Source organism: Neofelis nebulosa, chromosome X (assembly GCF_028018385.1).
Source record: "Neofelis nebulosa isolate mNeoNeb1 chromosome X, mNeoNeb1.pri, whole genome shotgun sequence".
Lineage (NCBI taxonomy): Eukaryota > Metazoa > Chordata > Mammalia > Carnivora > Felidae > Neofelis > Neofelis nebulosa.
The window spans coordinates 13,845,604-13,862,676 of record NC_080800.1 but is presented as its reverse complement, the minus strand read 5'-3'; the positions used below and the strand labels follow the sequence as shown (position 1 = coordinate 13,862,676).

General features: G+C 48.8%; 1 protein-coding gene and 1 long non-coding RNA gene across 3 annotated transcripts in view; both read right to left on the bottom strand.

Moving 5' to 3' along the window:
* Window positions 1–6,272, bottom strand: part of NHS (NHS actin remodeling regulator) — a 342,975-nt gene extending 336,703 nt beyond the window's left edge. For both annotated transcript variants that reach the window (XM_058713140.1, XM_058713141.1), the window contains exon 1: window positions 5,087–6,272. In XM_058713140.1, coding sequence (XP_058569123.1) covers window positions 5,087–5,633 — 547 coding nt within the window. In that variant the 5' untranslated portion in view covers window positions 5,634–6,272. The remainder of the gene's footprint in view (window positions 1–5,086) is intronic.
* A 3,496-nt stretch (window positions 6,273–9,768) lies between these two features.
* LOC131502601 (uncharacterized) lies at window positions 9,769–16,800 on the bottom strand. Its single transcript, XR_009257090.1, has 2 exons — window positions 14,792–16,800; window positions 9,769–12,797 (listed from the first exon to the last, which is right to left on the bottom strand). It is a non-coding gene; the product is annotated as an uncharacterized LOC131502601 (long non-coding RNA).
* Between the last annotated feature and the right edge of the window lie 273 nt (window positions 16,801–17,073).

The following is a 17,073-nucleotide window of genomic DNA, read 5'->3' as shown; positions in this document are numbered from 1 at the left end:
TCTAGCTGTTGCTACCTGGAGCAAGTTGCTAATCGTCAGTAAAGTGGGAAACTAACAGTAGCTCTCTCACAGAGTTATTGTGAGGACTGAATAAGCAATTCATATGACTAGCACAAGGCCTGACATAGAGCACAACTGAATAAATGCTAGCTACAAAATAAAATCAATCCACTCGCTAGATGACAGAAGTGTCACTTCGGTGCAACGGAGAAATGACAGTCTTTTCATTAAGTGGCAACGGATTAATTGTGCATCGATATGGAAAAAATTAATCTTGACCCCCTACCTCACGCCATTTGCAACTATCAATGCCCTATGACTCATGACTGTAAATGACAAAGGCAAAACAAAAAACTTCTATAACACAGAAGAATATCTTTAGGACCTTGGGGTCGGCAAAGATTTTAAGAACAAACAGAACAGAACACAAAAAACACTAGCCATAAGGAAAAAGATTGATAAACTGAACTACAAAAAAATAAGAATTTCTGCTCACCAAAAGATAACACTCAGAGAGTAAAAAGGCAAGCCACAGAGTTAGAGAAGGTATTTGCAACACCTAGAGCTCACAAATGACATACATCCACAATATATAAAGACCATCTACAAGACAATTTTAAAAGGCACAAGCAATCTTACTGAAAAATGAGCAAAGGCCACGAACAGGTAACACAAAACAGCATGTCCAAAGGGCCAAAAATATACACGAAAAGGTGCTCAATCTCACAAGCCACCAGAGAAATGCAAATTAAAACCACAATGAGATCTTTACTGTTCTAACCCACCAGTGTAGCTACAATTGAAAAGACAGTACCAGTGTTGGTGAGGATGCGGAGCAACTGGCACTTTCACATACTTCCGGGAGTACAAATTGGTATAACCAGTTTAGAAAACGGTAGGCAGTAGCTACCAAAGCCAAACATATACATCCCCTGTGGTCCAGCAACTCCACTCTTAGACATATACCAAACAGTTGGGGATATATTAGGTCATCGAAACACATGCAGAAAAATGTTTGTGGCAATAGCCCTAAACTAGAAACAACCAAAATGTCTATCATCAGGAGAACGGATCAACAAACAGAGGAACATGCATGCAGCAGAATGTTTTTCAGAAACAAGAATGAACAATCTACTGTATATGTAACAACACGGAAGAAATCTTACAAACATAATGTTGGGGGAACAATGCTAGACACAAAAAGTGTATACCATGTGACTCCACTTACATAAAGTTCAAAGCCAAAACAATCTAACTGATGGGGGTAGAAGTCAGAATAGTGGTTACCTTTGGAGCGGGGGACAGTGACTGGTAAAGGGAGGTTGTTTCAGGATACGGCCACATTTTATTTCTTGATCTGGGTGACGGTTACGTGAGTTGTTCACTTTGTGAAAATTAACCAAACTGCACACTTACGGTCTCTGCACTTTTCTATGAGAATGTTAAGCTTCACTACAAAACCTACTTTAAAACTCAGTAACTAAATACAATCAACAGCAACCAAAACGCCAACAATATTAAAATGTCTAAGGATGAATGGCTTGGGGTCGAGGCTCGTGAAGTAATTCCAAAGTCTCAGGTTTTAGTGACTGAAAAGCTGGACTTACTTCAAGTTTATGACCATAAATCTCAGAAGGCTCTCAACACAGCCAGGTAATCCTGCTTCCTTACTGCGTCCGTGTTCCCTCCCTGAGACAACATTAACACCCTGCCTTCTCTCCTCACATCACTGACACCATCTCGGCTGATGACCCCACCATGAGAAAAACCCGCTGTAATCATGTAGGAGCACCCCATCCCCCCCACACACACACACACCAGCTCAGCAGCCTGCCAGCCATCTCTACCCGTATATGGTACTCACATCTCCAGCCTGGGCCTCTCTTTTGAATGTGGAATTCACACATCTAATTGTCTAAGACACATAAGGTATCTCAAGATAACATGGCAAAAATACAAAACGGTGCCACACACACACACACACACACACACACACACACACACACACTAAAATATCCACTCCTCCATTAATTAGCCTTACCCATTTCTGGAAACAGTACCCCCTTCTACAAGTTGTTTAAGAGCAAAAAAAATCTAGGAGTCGTCCATAATAATTTTTTTTTTCCTCTCCTCTCTGGTACCCAGTCCAATTAATAAATCCTGTCAATTCTATTTCCAACATGAATTCAGAATCCTACCACCTTTCACAGTCTCTATAGGTACCTCTCAAGTCCTGACCACCATCACCAGTCACCCTGTCTAACTGGTCCAGCCGCCTCCAGACTTGCCTCCTGAGTGACTTCACTGAAGTATATGCCAGATCGGGTCACCCCTGCAAAAACCACCCCAGCCTGGCTCAGGGCAACAGAAAGCAGCTGTCCGTGGATAAAGCAGCCTGCAGACGACATAGGATGGTGTTCAGGGCGGGAAGGCCATCCAGGGGGTATGGAGGTACCCAGACCCCTTCAAATGCGGAGAAAAGGAAGCAGGGGTCATTTTTAGGCTTCCTCTCCCTTTGAAACTCCCTTAGGCCTTGAACAATGCTGAAGGGAGATGCATCACACAGTAGATGCCAGTGGTAGTCCACCCACAGCCCCTGTGCCCTCCCCAGAGGACCCCCGCAGCCATTCCTGTACACAACACAGGCTTTGTGCAACTGTCTACCTGGCCCAGGAGCCTGCAGAGCACACACACGGGGCAGGCGCCAGGAGCCAGGGAGTTCGTGCTCCAAGTGTTACTTCCCATCGGTGAGGGGTAGAAGTTGGTGCGTAAGTACTGAAGCTTCCTCACCCCTCAGCAGAACACTTGTGAGGGGGGTGCTGGATTGAATCCCAGTTGCCCACAGTGGTAACCAACTCACAACATGCATGAACTTTCCTCCCTTCCCTGTCTCACCTCCGCACGCCCCCCTTGTACTTCCAGGAATCTGCTCTCAAAGAAACTCCTTGCACAGAAATCCTTATCTCTGGGTCTGCATGCTAGGAAGCCCACACAAAAACACAGAACGTGGTGTCTTTCCTTCCAAAGGTTAGGTTTTCTATGACACCAGACGACAACAATGCCATCCTAAGTTTATATGGACAAAAGAAGACAGAGATCTGGATACAGATGGTGGACACAATGTTTTAGAAAAATTAAAAAATAGGAGATTTTAAGCCCATCCCTGGGTATTAATTAGCCCCATCTTTATTTATCTAACCATGTATAAATACATATAAAGAGTATATAGTCATCAAAAATCCTCTCTTTTCTCCATCAACCAGTAGTTTGTACTCCTGTAAAAGAACCTGGAAGGACTGTGTTAAATTCCAGATACATAACTGCCCACTACTGTCTCTAAAGAAAGAGGGGAGAAGGGGGCACATTCTGCCCCAGCACTGAGTTTCACTTGTGTGAAATCTAATTGAAGGAGCCATGTGCCCCCTCCACACACACAGAAATGTATGCACCACTCAACAGTCTGCAAAACTTCCCTCCAGTTCTTTTGAAGTGAACTCACCACTCACCCCAACCGCACTCCCCCGATATCAGCGCTGTAGAAAGTGAAGGGCTTGTCCCTGCTGTGTGGTTTGGGGTAAAAAAAGGAGGCAGGATTAAAGCGCTCATTTCAAGTCCCAGAAGTAAAATATGACTTGGCCTACGGCAATCCTAATTCTTTCCAGAACTCATCCCGGAATTGCCCTTTTAAACAACCAGTCATTAACCCAACCCTGGGTCTTTTATAGCTTCGAAAACCGATCGCGCACATCATTTATTCATTAGGCTTATTATTATTATTGTTATTGCAGAAAAGCAGCGAATTCCCGGGGCGCGGCGCAATGGGGTTTTTGTTGGGGGGGGGGGGGGGTGCGCCAGTGGGGAGCGTCGGCGAGGACGCAGGGCTGGGTGGCAGGGCAGAGGTGCCCGGAAATCCCCGAGGAAGGATGCCGAGACAGCGCCCCCGCCCCGCGCGCTCCGAGGCCACCGCGCTCGGGCGCAGCTGCTGCAGCAACGGGGGAACCTTCTTATGTAAGTGAGAGCCGCTGACATCACCTTCGCCGGGAGCGTCGCAGCCGGACTAGGCGCCAAAGGACCGGCGCGCGGGCCTAGTGCCCCCGCCCACCGTCGGTTCGTTCCTAAAGGATTCTGCCGCCGCCTGATTTGACCGACCGTGCGCCAACGGACCCTCCGGAGCGCCTCTGGGAGGGCAGATGACACAGAATGACATTTAGTGGGAGCCCTAGTGTGTCGCAAGAGTGAACTTAAAGGGCAGCAAAGATGCCCAAGGGTCTTCCACACGCGGGTGGATTTGGGTGACAGTACGCGGTGGAGGAGTGGCGGGGGGGGGGAGGCAGGAACGGGGACACGCCTCCGGGATGCCCCGAAGGCAGATGGCACACAGAGCCATTTAGTAGGAACCCTGCGCTGGCGGGTGCCGAAAAGATGCACAGGGAGCTCATGGATCTCTCCAGGGCCCGGGCCACTCCTCCTTCCACGCCCTTTCCCGTGGCCCCTCCGGGCCACAAGGCTGGAGCAGAGGCTTTGGAGTTCACTTGCTAGGCGTGCTGCGCCGCGCTGCGTCGCACCCCAGCTCAAGGCACAAGTTCGGGGCTAGGCGCAGACCCTGTGGTGACAGTAAGAGTGACAAAACCCCCTAAAAGGACGCTCGCTACCCCTCGAGCCCCCCCAAACACGCATGGGGGGGTACTACATAGGGCTCGGGGCTGGGAGGCTGGAAACCACAGAAGTTGCACCAATCCCCCGCCCCCCCCCCCCCGGGGAGGGACGGGGTAGATGAGCTCCGGAGATGAATGACAGACCCCCCCCCACCTCCCGGGTCCCCATACACGCTCCCTCTCGGCCCGCGGCTGCCCGCGAGTTCCGAGGCCGCCCCTTTAACTTTCTCCCCGCCGCGACTGCATCCCTGTCTCCAGCCCAGCCCGAACTCCCAGCCAGAGGAGGGCTGGGGTGGGTCCCGGAGGAGGGGAGGGTGGGGAAGGGAGAGTAAGGTGCAAGCTGCAGCGGCCGCGGCGCGGGGATTGCGGTGACCGGGGAGGGCGCGAGGGTGCGGCGCCGGAGCGGAGGGGCGGACGGCGCGGGTACTCACGGACTGCCTCCTGCTTGGGGTCCAGCGTGCCGAGGACGCGCTGCACGCCACCGAGCTTGCCCTGCAGCGCCCAGACGCGGCGGTGGGTCAGCTGGATGTCGCTCTCAAGCTCCTGGAAGAGACTGCACGCGTGCCGGGCCACGTCCGAGAGCTGCCGGAGGACGCGGGCCAGCGCGGCGTTGCTGACCGCGCACAGGTCCAGCATGAGCAGTACGGCCGCGGCCGCCGCCGAGGACGCCTCGCCCGCCGCGGCCGCGGCCGCCGCCTCCGCGACCCCCGCCGCGCTCTCCTCGCCGGCTGCTGGCGCCTCTCCGTGCGGCGGCTGCGCCTGGTCGGTCGGGGCGGGCGGCGGCGGCCCGGGTGGCGCGGGGGGCACACGGGGAGGATCCTCCGGCCCGGGCGCCACGGCCTCGTCCCGTCGGCCGGGCGGCTGCAGGGGCGGCGGCGGCTCGGCGCTGCCTCCGTTCGCGTCCTCCGCCGGGCCGGGCGCCGGGCGCCGCTGCCGGCACAGCCATTGCGGCTCCACGATCCTCTTGGCGAAAGGCATCCCGCGAAGCCGGGCCGCGACTTTCCCGTCTCCTCAAAGAGCCCCTGGCGAGCGGGTAACCGGGCGCGCCCACCTGGGCGGAGAGGGAGCGGGAGTCGGGCAAAGGCGCGACCGGGCGGTCCGGGTACGCTGGGGCTCCTCCGTTCACCTGGTCTCCTCCTCTTCCCCGCCCCTCTAGCAAATCAGTCCACCTGGTCCTCCTCCGGGCGCCCCGTTCCCTGGGTAGGATGACAAGAGCCGGGCACGGAAATCCGGGGGGTGCGCCTGGGCTCTCCTCACTTGCTTCCAACCCCGGTCGGCTGGCTCAGCTCCATCATTCCTGCCTCGCCGCCGCCGCTGCCGCCGCCCCGGCCGCTGCCGCCGCCACCGCCTATATAAATGGGCGTGTATGTGTGTGTGTGTGTGTGTGTGTGTGTGTGTGTGTGCGTGCGCGTGTGTCTGTGTGTGTGTGCGCGCGTGTCTCGGTGTGAGTGTGTGCGCGCGCCTCAGTTTGAAAGTACCCCGGCGCAGGCCTCTCCCCGCGCGCCCCTCGGCCGCCCCGGGGAGCGACTGCGCCCGGGATCTCACTCCCTCTCTGGGCGGGCGGGGAGGAGGTTTCGGAAAGGCGCTTTGAAAACCCGGAGAGAGGAATCCGCCTCCAGCCCGGGCGCAGGAGGCGGTGCGGGGGCGGCGGGGCGGACGCAGGGCGGAGGGAGGCCGGGGCGAGGGGGGCGCAGCGCCCTGTGCGGCCGCTGGGAGTCACTGGTGGCCTCGCCGCGCCCGGCGCGCTCCGACGCGCAGACACTTCCTCGCACCCAAGGGGTTAGGATAGAGACTCTCAGCGTGGTGGGGGCGGGGAGTCCTCAAATTGAGGCTGGGGTTGTGGGTAGCGAGCGCAGAAGCTGGAGGGTGGGGTACTGGGGATGCGGCAGATTTGGCGTGTTGGAGCAAGTTGCTTCGCCGAATTCCAGCTCTGAGCAAGTCCTTTGGGTTCTTAGCAGGAAAAACTGGGCTGCCCCTCGGAGAGCCCCGGGCTCCGTGAGCGCAGTGAGACAGATGCGCTGGGAGGTATTGGGGCTCGGGCGCTTCCCAGAGTGGCCAGGGTGCGGTCTATACCTCTTCCCAGGCAACTCTCCGCCGCCTGCGCTGGGCCAGGTCTCTAAAGAATATCATGAATGAGGCCCAAACCACCAATGAGCGAAAGCCCCAGAAAACTGCTTGCAAAACTCATTGACACGTTAGGTGAGATAAGCCGGATCGCCTGCGCGTTACCCTACTGTGCTGATCACACACAGGGATTTTAGAGTTCTTTATCGGCGAGATGATGATTCCCAGAAGAAAGTTTTCCCCTTCAGCTAACTGAAAGGTATAATTTCTAAAAATGCATGTATTTCGATTGCAGCGGGCTGCAGGCTGGATGCTGTCAGCCTAAAACCTAAAAAAAGAGTTTGGGAAATGTTAATAAAACACATGCTTTCATCCCTCCAAAAAGAATACTGTAAAAATATTTTTTTTTATTCTAAAGCCACAAGCCAGATCTTGGGAATGCAGCCTTCATTTCATGTGTCTGAAGAGAACATGGAAAAAATATGTTTTATGGCAACAATAAAGTCCTCCAGTCCTGCCCTGGTGCCTCCTCTCTCCCTGCCTTTAGTGGAAGCCTGCACAGGGCCCCACAGTCAGCACTTTGGACCGGCCCACACTTTGGTTATAAAGGCTTCAACAGACCCTTCTCTTATTTTACAAAAAAAAAAAAAAAAAAAAAAGGCAAGGGAATGTCCTTGTTCGTAAAAGATCCAGGGTGGGAATTTGGGGGCAAAGAGCCGTGATGTCTGCAAGGTATACACAAATGGCTCAGTAACAGCAAGAATAATGATAACAGTAATGTCCATGTACAAAGAAAAGAATATAGCAAAATAACGTGTCTAAGTAAAGGGCATTGGGGTCATCGTACATTTCCTGCAACTGCAAATTTGATTTTGTTTCCAAGCAAACAGTGAAAGAAAGAAAACATTTTTGGAAAAGGATGTTTTAGGAGTTTCTTTTTTTTTTTAATCTCGAGAATCTAAAAAGCTTAGAGCTGGTTGTTTTCAAATTTAGCTTTACTTGTTAATATGTTCAAAATTCTGAACATGAGTTCTGCTAGGTGGCCAAGCCACACACGCCTCCCTAAACAAATGGAGGCATAAAGAACAATGAGGGGTTTTAAAGGCATCCAGTTAGCAAGCCTGTGGCAAGTCTGCCCTGCCTCTCACTCCCCCTCACCCAGCGGTGTCCTATTAATAGCCTCAGGGGGCCAGTGGAGTGGGCCCAGATGAGCCCTGATGTAGGCAGTGAGTGGTGTGGGGCTGATACTCCTAAGGGGAGCTTCTGGACATTGTTGAGTTCCTGCCCCGGACCCCAGGGCCCCTGCCCACCGCCAGAGGAGACTGAAGAAGAGGGGAGGAGGAATCCTCCTCCAGGCCCAGGAGCTGGGAGGATTCCAGGGGGCAGTTAAGTTCAAGAACAGGCTAGGGATGTTGGTGTCTGCCCCAAAGTGGTCAGCATAGACCGAAGTTAAGATTTCAAAATGAATTCAAAGCACAGTTCAACCATGCGAAAAGGAAAACTCTCTTTGTAATCTCCTGGGCTCCTGGTCATGTGCTGGCAAAGCCATTTGGTTCAAAATTAAAAGCTTTGATTTTGGCTTTTGAGCTCCTTCCCTCTCAGTCTGCTGTAAGGTACGAATAAAATCGCCTCTAGAAAGGTGATTGTTATACGTCTGTAACGCCACCTAAATAGACACTAGGTGTTAGCTTTGCAAGCACAGCTTTAAGGGGCACACCTGGGTGGCCCAGTCAATTAAGCCTCGGACTTCAGCTCAGGTCATGATTTCCAGGTTCCTGAGTTTGAGCCCCGCATGGGGCTCTGCTGATAGCGGGAAGCCTGCTTTGGATCCTCTGTCCCCCTCTCTCTCTGCCCTCCCCTGCTTTCTCTCTTTCTCTCTCTCTCTCAAAAATAAACATTTTTTTTTTTAAAAAAAGCACAGCTTTAAGACAACCCCCCGGCCTCACTGTACCCCTTCCCTATGTGGCTTACCACCCCCCAGCCACCCCCCACACACAGTCTTCAATTTGGTTCCTAATGTATAGAACTGAAATATTGAAATCAATAAAAGCGTAGCAACCACATGTAATCATGATGAGATGTATGAATATTCTTTTTTATGTTTATTTATTTAGAGAGAGAGTGCCCACACAAGCGGGGGAGGGGCAGAGAGAGAGACAGAGAGAGAGAATCGCAAGCAGGCTCCACGCTGTCAGTGCACAGCCCAACCCAGCGTTCAGTCTCATGAATCATGACATCATGACCTGAGCTGGAATCAACAGTCAGATGCTTAACCAACTGAGCCACCCAGGTGCCACGTATGAATGTACTTAATGCTGATGAGTTTTCCACAGGAGCTGTGCCTTTCTTATTCAAATCCCCAATTGCACCATTTTACTCTGACCTTTCCCACAAAAAACCTGATGGAATCAGGGCTGGTATTGGCAGCCAGACTGGTATCGGCATAAGACTACTTATGTGTGTGTTCACCTCTCTTGATCATGCACGCCACCCCCCCCCCCCACCATGCGTACATCTTTACCACCATGAGCTTGTAGCCAAAATGGAACGGAAAAGGCAGCATTTGAAAATGACCCCATGGCCTGTTCCCCGGCAAACTCATGTGGCTCAAAGACCAGGACGATTTCCCCACAGACGCTAATGTTCAGTCAGCATAGACCTAGCGCCATGGTAAAATGAATGAAATCCCCCGTCCATGTCACAATGCCCCACAGTTCTGCTCCTGCCCGCTGCGGCCTGGTAGGAACCAGGGCCAATAGTCAGGTTCCTCTAGAGCCTCGCAAGCAACAGAACAGATTCCTGAGAGGTTCTTCACCGAAAATGTCTGTTCTGTTTCAAATATCCCAGCCCTGATGCTGCACCATCATTATTTATACTTGAAAAATATTTCTTTTGTCCAGGAAATTCCAGGAGATACATGAGCTTGTTAGCATAATCATGTAATTATAGTGACTGGAGTCTCCCTTCTTCCACCCAATTGCACCTATTCCGCACCTAATCATTTTAATTCACTCCTAAAAGCCCTGCCACTAAGTAAAAAGCTGTTAAATAAAAAGCGTTTTCATTAATTTTATTGGGAAAAATTACGAGCATTCCATCCCAACCTGTTACCCAAACCACTTCACAGATAGAAAAATATGTCAGGTTTACATAAGGAAAAAGCAACAACTTGAAAGTAAATGAACACGGTTTGTCCTTAAAATGTAATGTTCAAATATCTTATCACGGAGGTGCGTTGTACTTGCCGAAGGACGAAGAGCGGACTCACGAGTGGGCAGCTGATGGCTGGAGGAGGAGGGAAAGGTTGCCATTTGCACCGTATGACTCCCCAGTAGTTCCCCGGGAAACTATTGGGGAGACATGTGGTTCACATTCAAGCAGAAACCTTTTTGGAGCTCATGGCTATCCAATACTGGAACTGCACCCGCAAATAAAGTTATGGCACAGAAAAACAACTGTAGGGCAAGATAAAAGCGAAAGATGAGAGAGGCACGAAACATGTGGGAAGGAGGCATCCGCAGAGTCAACAGAAGGGCTGCAGAAGACTTTGCTGGCTCCTCTCTTGCCCACGCCAGGAGGCTACCATCCCACAATCCCCAGGAGGTCCTCCCAAGTTTTATGTTAGCTTCTGATCTCTGACACTGACCAACTCCCTGACTCCTCGGGCTTTCCTGGTTCCCGGGAGGAAGCCAGCAGCCCGTGGGGTCGGCCCCCTTGTCCGAAGGAGCACGCATTCTCCCAGAGCTATGGTTCACAGCAGAAACACTGTGTCCAAAGCCTTCAGGGCTTCGTTTTTGAAACCCAAAAGCCCAAGTTCTTCTGGTTCAAGAACCTTAAATTTGGCTTTGTGTACGTATGTCCCCAGGAAACGCCAGGGGGAGGAATTCATTAATATATAAAAATATGAAGCCATAAGCACAGGGACATACCTATTGACAACTATCGTGTGTATCGTTTTTAGAGGGGAGACCGCATGGCCCTACTGAAGGTTGTCCTTTGTTTCAGTTTGTGCTTTTCTTCCTCAGGAATCCTCATTTAGTCCATCAGGTATGAAGGGCAAGGGTTTCTCTCTGTATTTTACTGACAGGGAAACATGGGCAGGAAAAAAAAAATGATGCTATTAAGTGGTTTTTCCAAAATGCCAAAGACTATGAATCCAAAGACTGTTGGAACCAGCTTTTTTATCTTCCCTGCAAAGAACTGTTGATTATTCACATTGTTTCCAATGGGAGAAATGTTGAGTTCTTTCTTATCTTCAAGACCCGTAGCCTCACATTTTACAACTGAATATAATTTTAAACATGCCAAATCTGGATCTAGTCAGAACTCCAAATACATCAAAATAACGACAGAGTTAAAGCAGATGGTGATAGCAAACAAGAAAGTTTCATTCACTGATTCTTTCTTCTGGTTATGCAACAAACATTTCCTGGAAGCTTTATTTACTGAGTGCAAACATCTATTGGGTGCTCAGACCTCTGTTGGCTGTCAGGGATATAAAAGGAAAGAAGACCTAAACATCGCTCTCAAGGGGTGGAGTAAATAGACTTGTAAACAAATAATGGTAGTACAAGGCCAGCAAGCTATAATAGAGATAAGAATTAAGTGCAAGTCAGAATCCCAGAGCGATTAACACCGTCTGGGGGGCACACAGGGATTCTAAAAGCAACGCTAGCTTCAGTGCAGGTTCTTACAGCTCAGGGACGGAAAAACTAAAGCTGAGACCAAGCGTGAGCACACGGTTGAAAGGAAAACAGTGGCCAGAATTAAGAACCCCTCCAGCCAGCTGCAAGAGGAGATGTGCTTTTGACTAGAATCATCAAACGGCCCTTCCAACAAGTCTTTTTGAAAAATCCTAGAAACCAGTTGGTAGGAGAAAGAATGTGGAAATTGTGTTGTTTCTTTAAAGCTGATTTGTAATTTTCACTCTTTGGCAGGGCTGAGTTTATAAAGAGGAAGTCGATTTTTAATATATTTACTATAAAGGAAAGTCTTCAGTTGGGTAAAATGAAGCACGTCTCTAGAGCACGTGGCGCTAATAAAGCCAAACAGCCACTCCCCAAGGGCTCATAAGCTCCCCCCACCAGCACCTCCCCTTTTTTCCGGAACTGTTCAGAATTTGCTTTCCAAGCTCCCTTCTGCGAGGACGAAAACACCCAGCGCTGGCCTTGACCCAGAGGAAGTGCTTTTGACTGTGGTGGTCCTGAAATAAACCAGCTCTTTTTGAGAGGAACTTGAGGGAGTGCCATCTACAGCTCGCATTATCAGTCTGGGACTGAGTCCTTGTGAACAGCAGTGGCGGCAAACTGCAAACTTTATCAAGATCGTAGTGCTCATTAAGGAAGTGAAATTGAGCCAGATTTGAAGGAAAGCGCTGTAGTAATTACAGAGTTATGAAGATTTAAAAGCTATGCGCCTGGGCACGCAGAGCACAGCGTGTTTCCTTTGGGTTCAGAGACACCGCAATTACAGGGCTTAAGGGGAGCAAAGCACCGAATTAGAACTCCCCATTAGTTTGATGAATCACTGATGTAAGTAAGTGCAGGCACCGGAAGCGGCTGTGGCTCAGCCTGATTTCTGTCCCTTCCTCAGCTCCCCTTTTTCCCCTCTACGTCCTTTAACCAGATGAGGGGTTCAGGGAAGAACACAAACCTTGGATGAATGCTAAGAAATTGGGTACAAGGAAGTTAAAACTTTCTGAAGCTCGAGGCGCCTGGGTGGCTCAGTCGGTTGAGCATCAGACTCTGGATTTGGGCTCGGGTCATGATCTTGCAGTTCGTGAGCTTGAGCCTCGCGTCCATCCGTGGGTCTTGGTCTCCGCATTGACGGCAGGAGCCTGCTTGGGATACTCTCTTGCCCTCTCTGCCCCTCCCCCGCTCTCTCTCAAAATGAATAAACATTAAAAAAAAAAAAAAAAACTTCCTGAAGTCCCAATAGTTCATTTTTGCTTTTGTTTCCCTTGCCTCCACAGACATGTCAAGTAAGAAGTTGCTGTGGCCAAGGTCAAAGAGATTGCTGCCTGTTTTCTCCCGTAGGATTTTGATGGTTTCCTGTCTCGCATTTAGGTCTTTCATCCTTCTGCACAGCAAAGGAAACAATCAACAAAACTAAAAGGCAACCGACAGAATAGGAGAAAGTATTTGCAAATAACATGTTGTATAAAAGGTAGGTATCCAAAATCTATAAAGAACTTACTGAAATCAACACCCAAAAAACAAATAATCCAGTGAAGAAATGGGCAAAAGACATGAACAGACACTTTTCCAAAGAAGCCATCCAGATGGCAAACACACACATGGAAAAATGCTCAACATCACTCATCATCAGGGAAATACAAATCAAAAAAACCACAATGAGATACCACCTCACAACGGTCAGAATGGCTAACATTAACAACTTAAGAAACAACAGATGTTGGCGAGGATGCGGAGAAAGGGGAACCCTTTTGCACCATTGGTGGGAATGCAAACTGATGCAGACACTCTGGAAAACAGTATGGAGGTTCCTCAAAAAATTAAAAATAGAATGACCCTACGACCCAGCAATTGCACTACTAGGAATTTATCCAAAGGATACAAAAATTCGAAGGGGCACATGCACCCCAATGTTTATAGCAGTGCTATCAACAATAGCCAAATTATGGAAAGAGCCCAAATGTCCATCAACTGATGAATGGATAAAGAAGATGTGGTACACACACACAATGGAATACTACTCGGCGATGAAAAAGAATGAAACTTTGCCATTTGCAACAACATGGAAGGAAATGGAGGATATTACGTTAAGTGAAATAAGTCAGTCAGAGAAAGACAGATATCATATGATTTCACTCATGTGGAACATGAGAAACACAACAGATGAACACAGGGGAAGGGAAGGCAAAATAAGATAAAAACAGAGAGGGAGGCAAACCATAAGAGACTCTTAAATATAGAGAACAAACTGAGGGTTGCTGGAGGAGAAGTGGGTGGGGGGATGGGCTAAATGGGTGAAGGGCTTTAAGGAGGGCACTTGTCGGGATGAGCACTGGGTGTCATATGTAAGAGATGAATCACTGGGTTCTACTCCTAAAGCCAAGACTATACTGTATGTTAAGTAAGTTGAATATAAAAAAATAAAAGTAAAAAAAAAATTTCTGAAGCTTAATGATTTCCCTACGTTGATGTGGGCTTTGCCAAGAGTTGTATAATAGCGTGTTCTTTCTTCTTCCTGGGCTGTTAAATGGTAATAGTACAATGACATGTTAGTAAATCTAATAAGAAAACCAGAGAATAAAGTATTTTACGTGGGTGTAGAACAAGTTAGCAACCCCACAGGAAGCTCACTGAGATAATAATATATGATATTGCATAAGACACACTAGATCAAACAAACAAAAAATAATAATATCTAGCTAATTAGCAAGAGTGGGTGAAAGCCTGGTTCTTTGTAAGGAACGGTGAGACTCTTCTGATCAACCTAGCAAATCTACTTGCAGAAATGCTGTCTTGCCCTGGAAAATGCTGCCGGTGGTGTGAGGTAAGTATTTCAGGGTCAGGTTATTTGACTCTGTGCCTCCACATCAATACGACGAAAAAGTACAGCCAATTTTTTTATGAATGGGGAACACAAAGGCACGAAGAGGTCAACACGCTAATTCAAACCCAGCATGACCACTCAGAGAAACAACTCTAAATGAAAATCCAGAGCTCATGGCTCGAAGGCACTTTACTGGACAGGCCAGCCTTTAAATTGTGCACCGAGGTGACGCTTGGTGGGAAAGGTGATTTTGTCAGCGGGAGATTTTTAAATAAAATACGTTACCAAAATTTACTTGGTGACCCTTCTCATATCTGCGCATGAACTACAGGCCTCCTGGGATCAAACGTGAGACAACCGACCAGCCATGCCTCCTAAATTATTTTTTTTCGGAGGTGTTTTCTTTCTCCGCCTCAACTGTAAAGATCCAGGAATAACAGCCCAGTGCACAAAGTAGACACTTTTATTTCTCATCCTGTCTCGACGGCCTCATAATGGTTCAATAAGAGTCTGGAAATAATGAAAGCTTCTCCATGGAGAAACACAAGACTCACCGTAAGGAACGATGGCACTAGGAGTCTCCTACGGTAACAGCAACACGAGCAGAAACATTCCAGGAGTCTGAGTTTTCTACTTAAGAGAAAAGAATTTTAAAAGTGACCGTCCTACACACTCACTAGTGTACAGATCAAATATCAAGCTACTAAGACGAAAATAAACCCTTGTCCAAGAATTCTTTCAACAGAAAGTGGTAGGGGCGCCTGGGTAGCTCAGTTGGTTAAGCGTCGGACTCTTGGTTTGGGCTCAGGTGGTGGACCTGAGTTCCATCTCCACGGCGGGCTCTGCACTCGCAGCGCTCATAGGGCGGAACCTGCTTGGGAATCTCTCTCTCCCTCTCGCTCTCTCTCTCTTTGCCCCTTCCCAGATCACATGCTCTCTCTCTCTCAAAATAAATAAACTTTAAAAGAAAAAAAGTGGTAAGCAAGTGCCTGGATTACAGGCTCATTTGTATTTATTTTGAAACATGTTTCAATGATTTCCTACTGACTTTGGGGAGAACTTCACCCCCAGTTGCTAGGAAAGTCATAATAAAAGGCTGGGGAAAGCGAAAAAGAGGGGGGGAGAAAAGATTGGAGTTTTTCAAATTATTTTCCATTTTTATTTTACTTTGCCTTTATTTGCCCTTGAGAGAGGGCATTCACTTTTAACCACCCGTGGGACTTGTGCAGTTTTGCTACAGTGGCAGCAACTGTCATTTGCTTCCCCACTACCCCTTTCTTCTTTGCTAACACAATTGCAACTTCGTTTCAGATGGCATTGACACCAGCCAATCTGCTCGCCATCCTAGATTCCCTCCCATTCAGGCTTGGCCGGATGACGCAGTTCTGGATAAAGGCATCTATGTGGACATCTGCTAGAGATTTCTAGGAATGTGGGGGTTTTCTCCCCCAATACAGGTGCTGGCCTTCCTGATTCTTCTTCCTCCCTCTCCTTCCGCCCTGGAGAATGGACTCAGGGCTGAGATGGAAGGGCTGTCCTGCGACTGTCACGTACACAAGAATGAAAGCCTCATGCATAGGGGTAATGCTTTGGGGGTAATGCCCTTGGGGTACAAACGATATCTCAGAGTGCTGCCCAGACCCGGACTCCCTCCCCTTCCAAATTTCTTATACTGTGAGAAAAATAACTCCCTATTTGGGTCAGCTAGTACATACAGGGGTGCCAATTCCTTACAAAGCAATGCTCCAAAATTCAGAATCCCAGGTTCTGGATCCCCCTCATTCATTCATTCCATAGAGGTTATTCAACAGAAACCTACTATGTGCCTATGACTGTTCTAGGAACCAAGGAACCATCTGTGAATTAAACAGAACAAAGCAAAGACCTGCCCTCATGGGGCTTCCTTTGCAGTTAAACATTATTAAGTAATCATAATTCCATAACAGACAGTGTATATATTCACGAGATGGTTCTAGTGGGTCTACATACTTCAAATAAGACGAAGAAATGACGTCTGTAGTAGATGATGTCGATTCCCCTCCAGATTCTTCACCTGGCTGGGCCGCTGAGCCCCGCACTGCTGGGAATGCTGACTGCTCTGGATTTCAGTGGAGCCACCTGGGAGCTGAAGTCCCCCCAGAAGCACAGCCCATAGCCAGTGACTCGGTGGAACAGTGCGGAACGCACTCTGTGCTCGTATTCGCACTCCAGAACTCCCCAGGGGATCAGGCCGAGAGGCTGCCTTCTCCTGAATCCACATGTTTGCTTAGCTCCTTCCCCGGCCCACCCTTCTTCCCCCACATTTCACAGGCTCCTCCTGAGAGCTCCCCCTCACCACCTCATCTGAGGCAAACACACCCCACCTTACGTTCTGCTAATGGGAACCTGACCCAAGGCACTGTCCGCCTCAGTTTTTTCCAATTAATAAAGAACATAAATTTTGCATTTCCCCCCTTTGAACTAACCATCCGAACACTTCCTTGTTTGGATTAAAGTCCGTAGAAATTAGAGGCGCTGCTCATAACTCAACATTGTTCGTCACGCAACGAAGTATAGCTAGTCACCATGTTGGTTCCATAAAAGCAAAAAAAAAAAAAAAAAAGAGGAATGATCATCTCCTTTAGATGAGTATTCAACTGATCCAAATAGTACACACACATCAGGATATTAGTGGTACCTGAAAAAGTAATGCAAAAGCGAAAGTATCATGATGATTATCTCCTTTCTGCATTTGCATTTTGGGGGGGAAATAGAGTATCCGTACTGTGAATAGTTATACTCCTACCTAACAGCACCAAAACTTTCCTCCTATACCATGTCTTAGTCCACTCGGGCT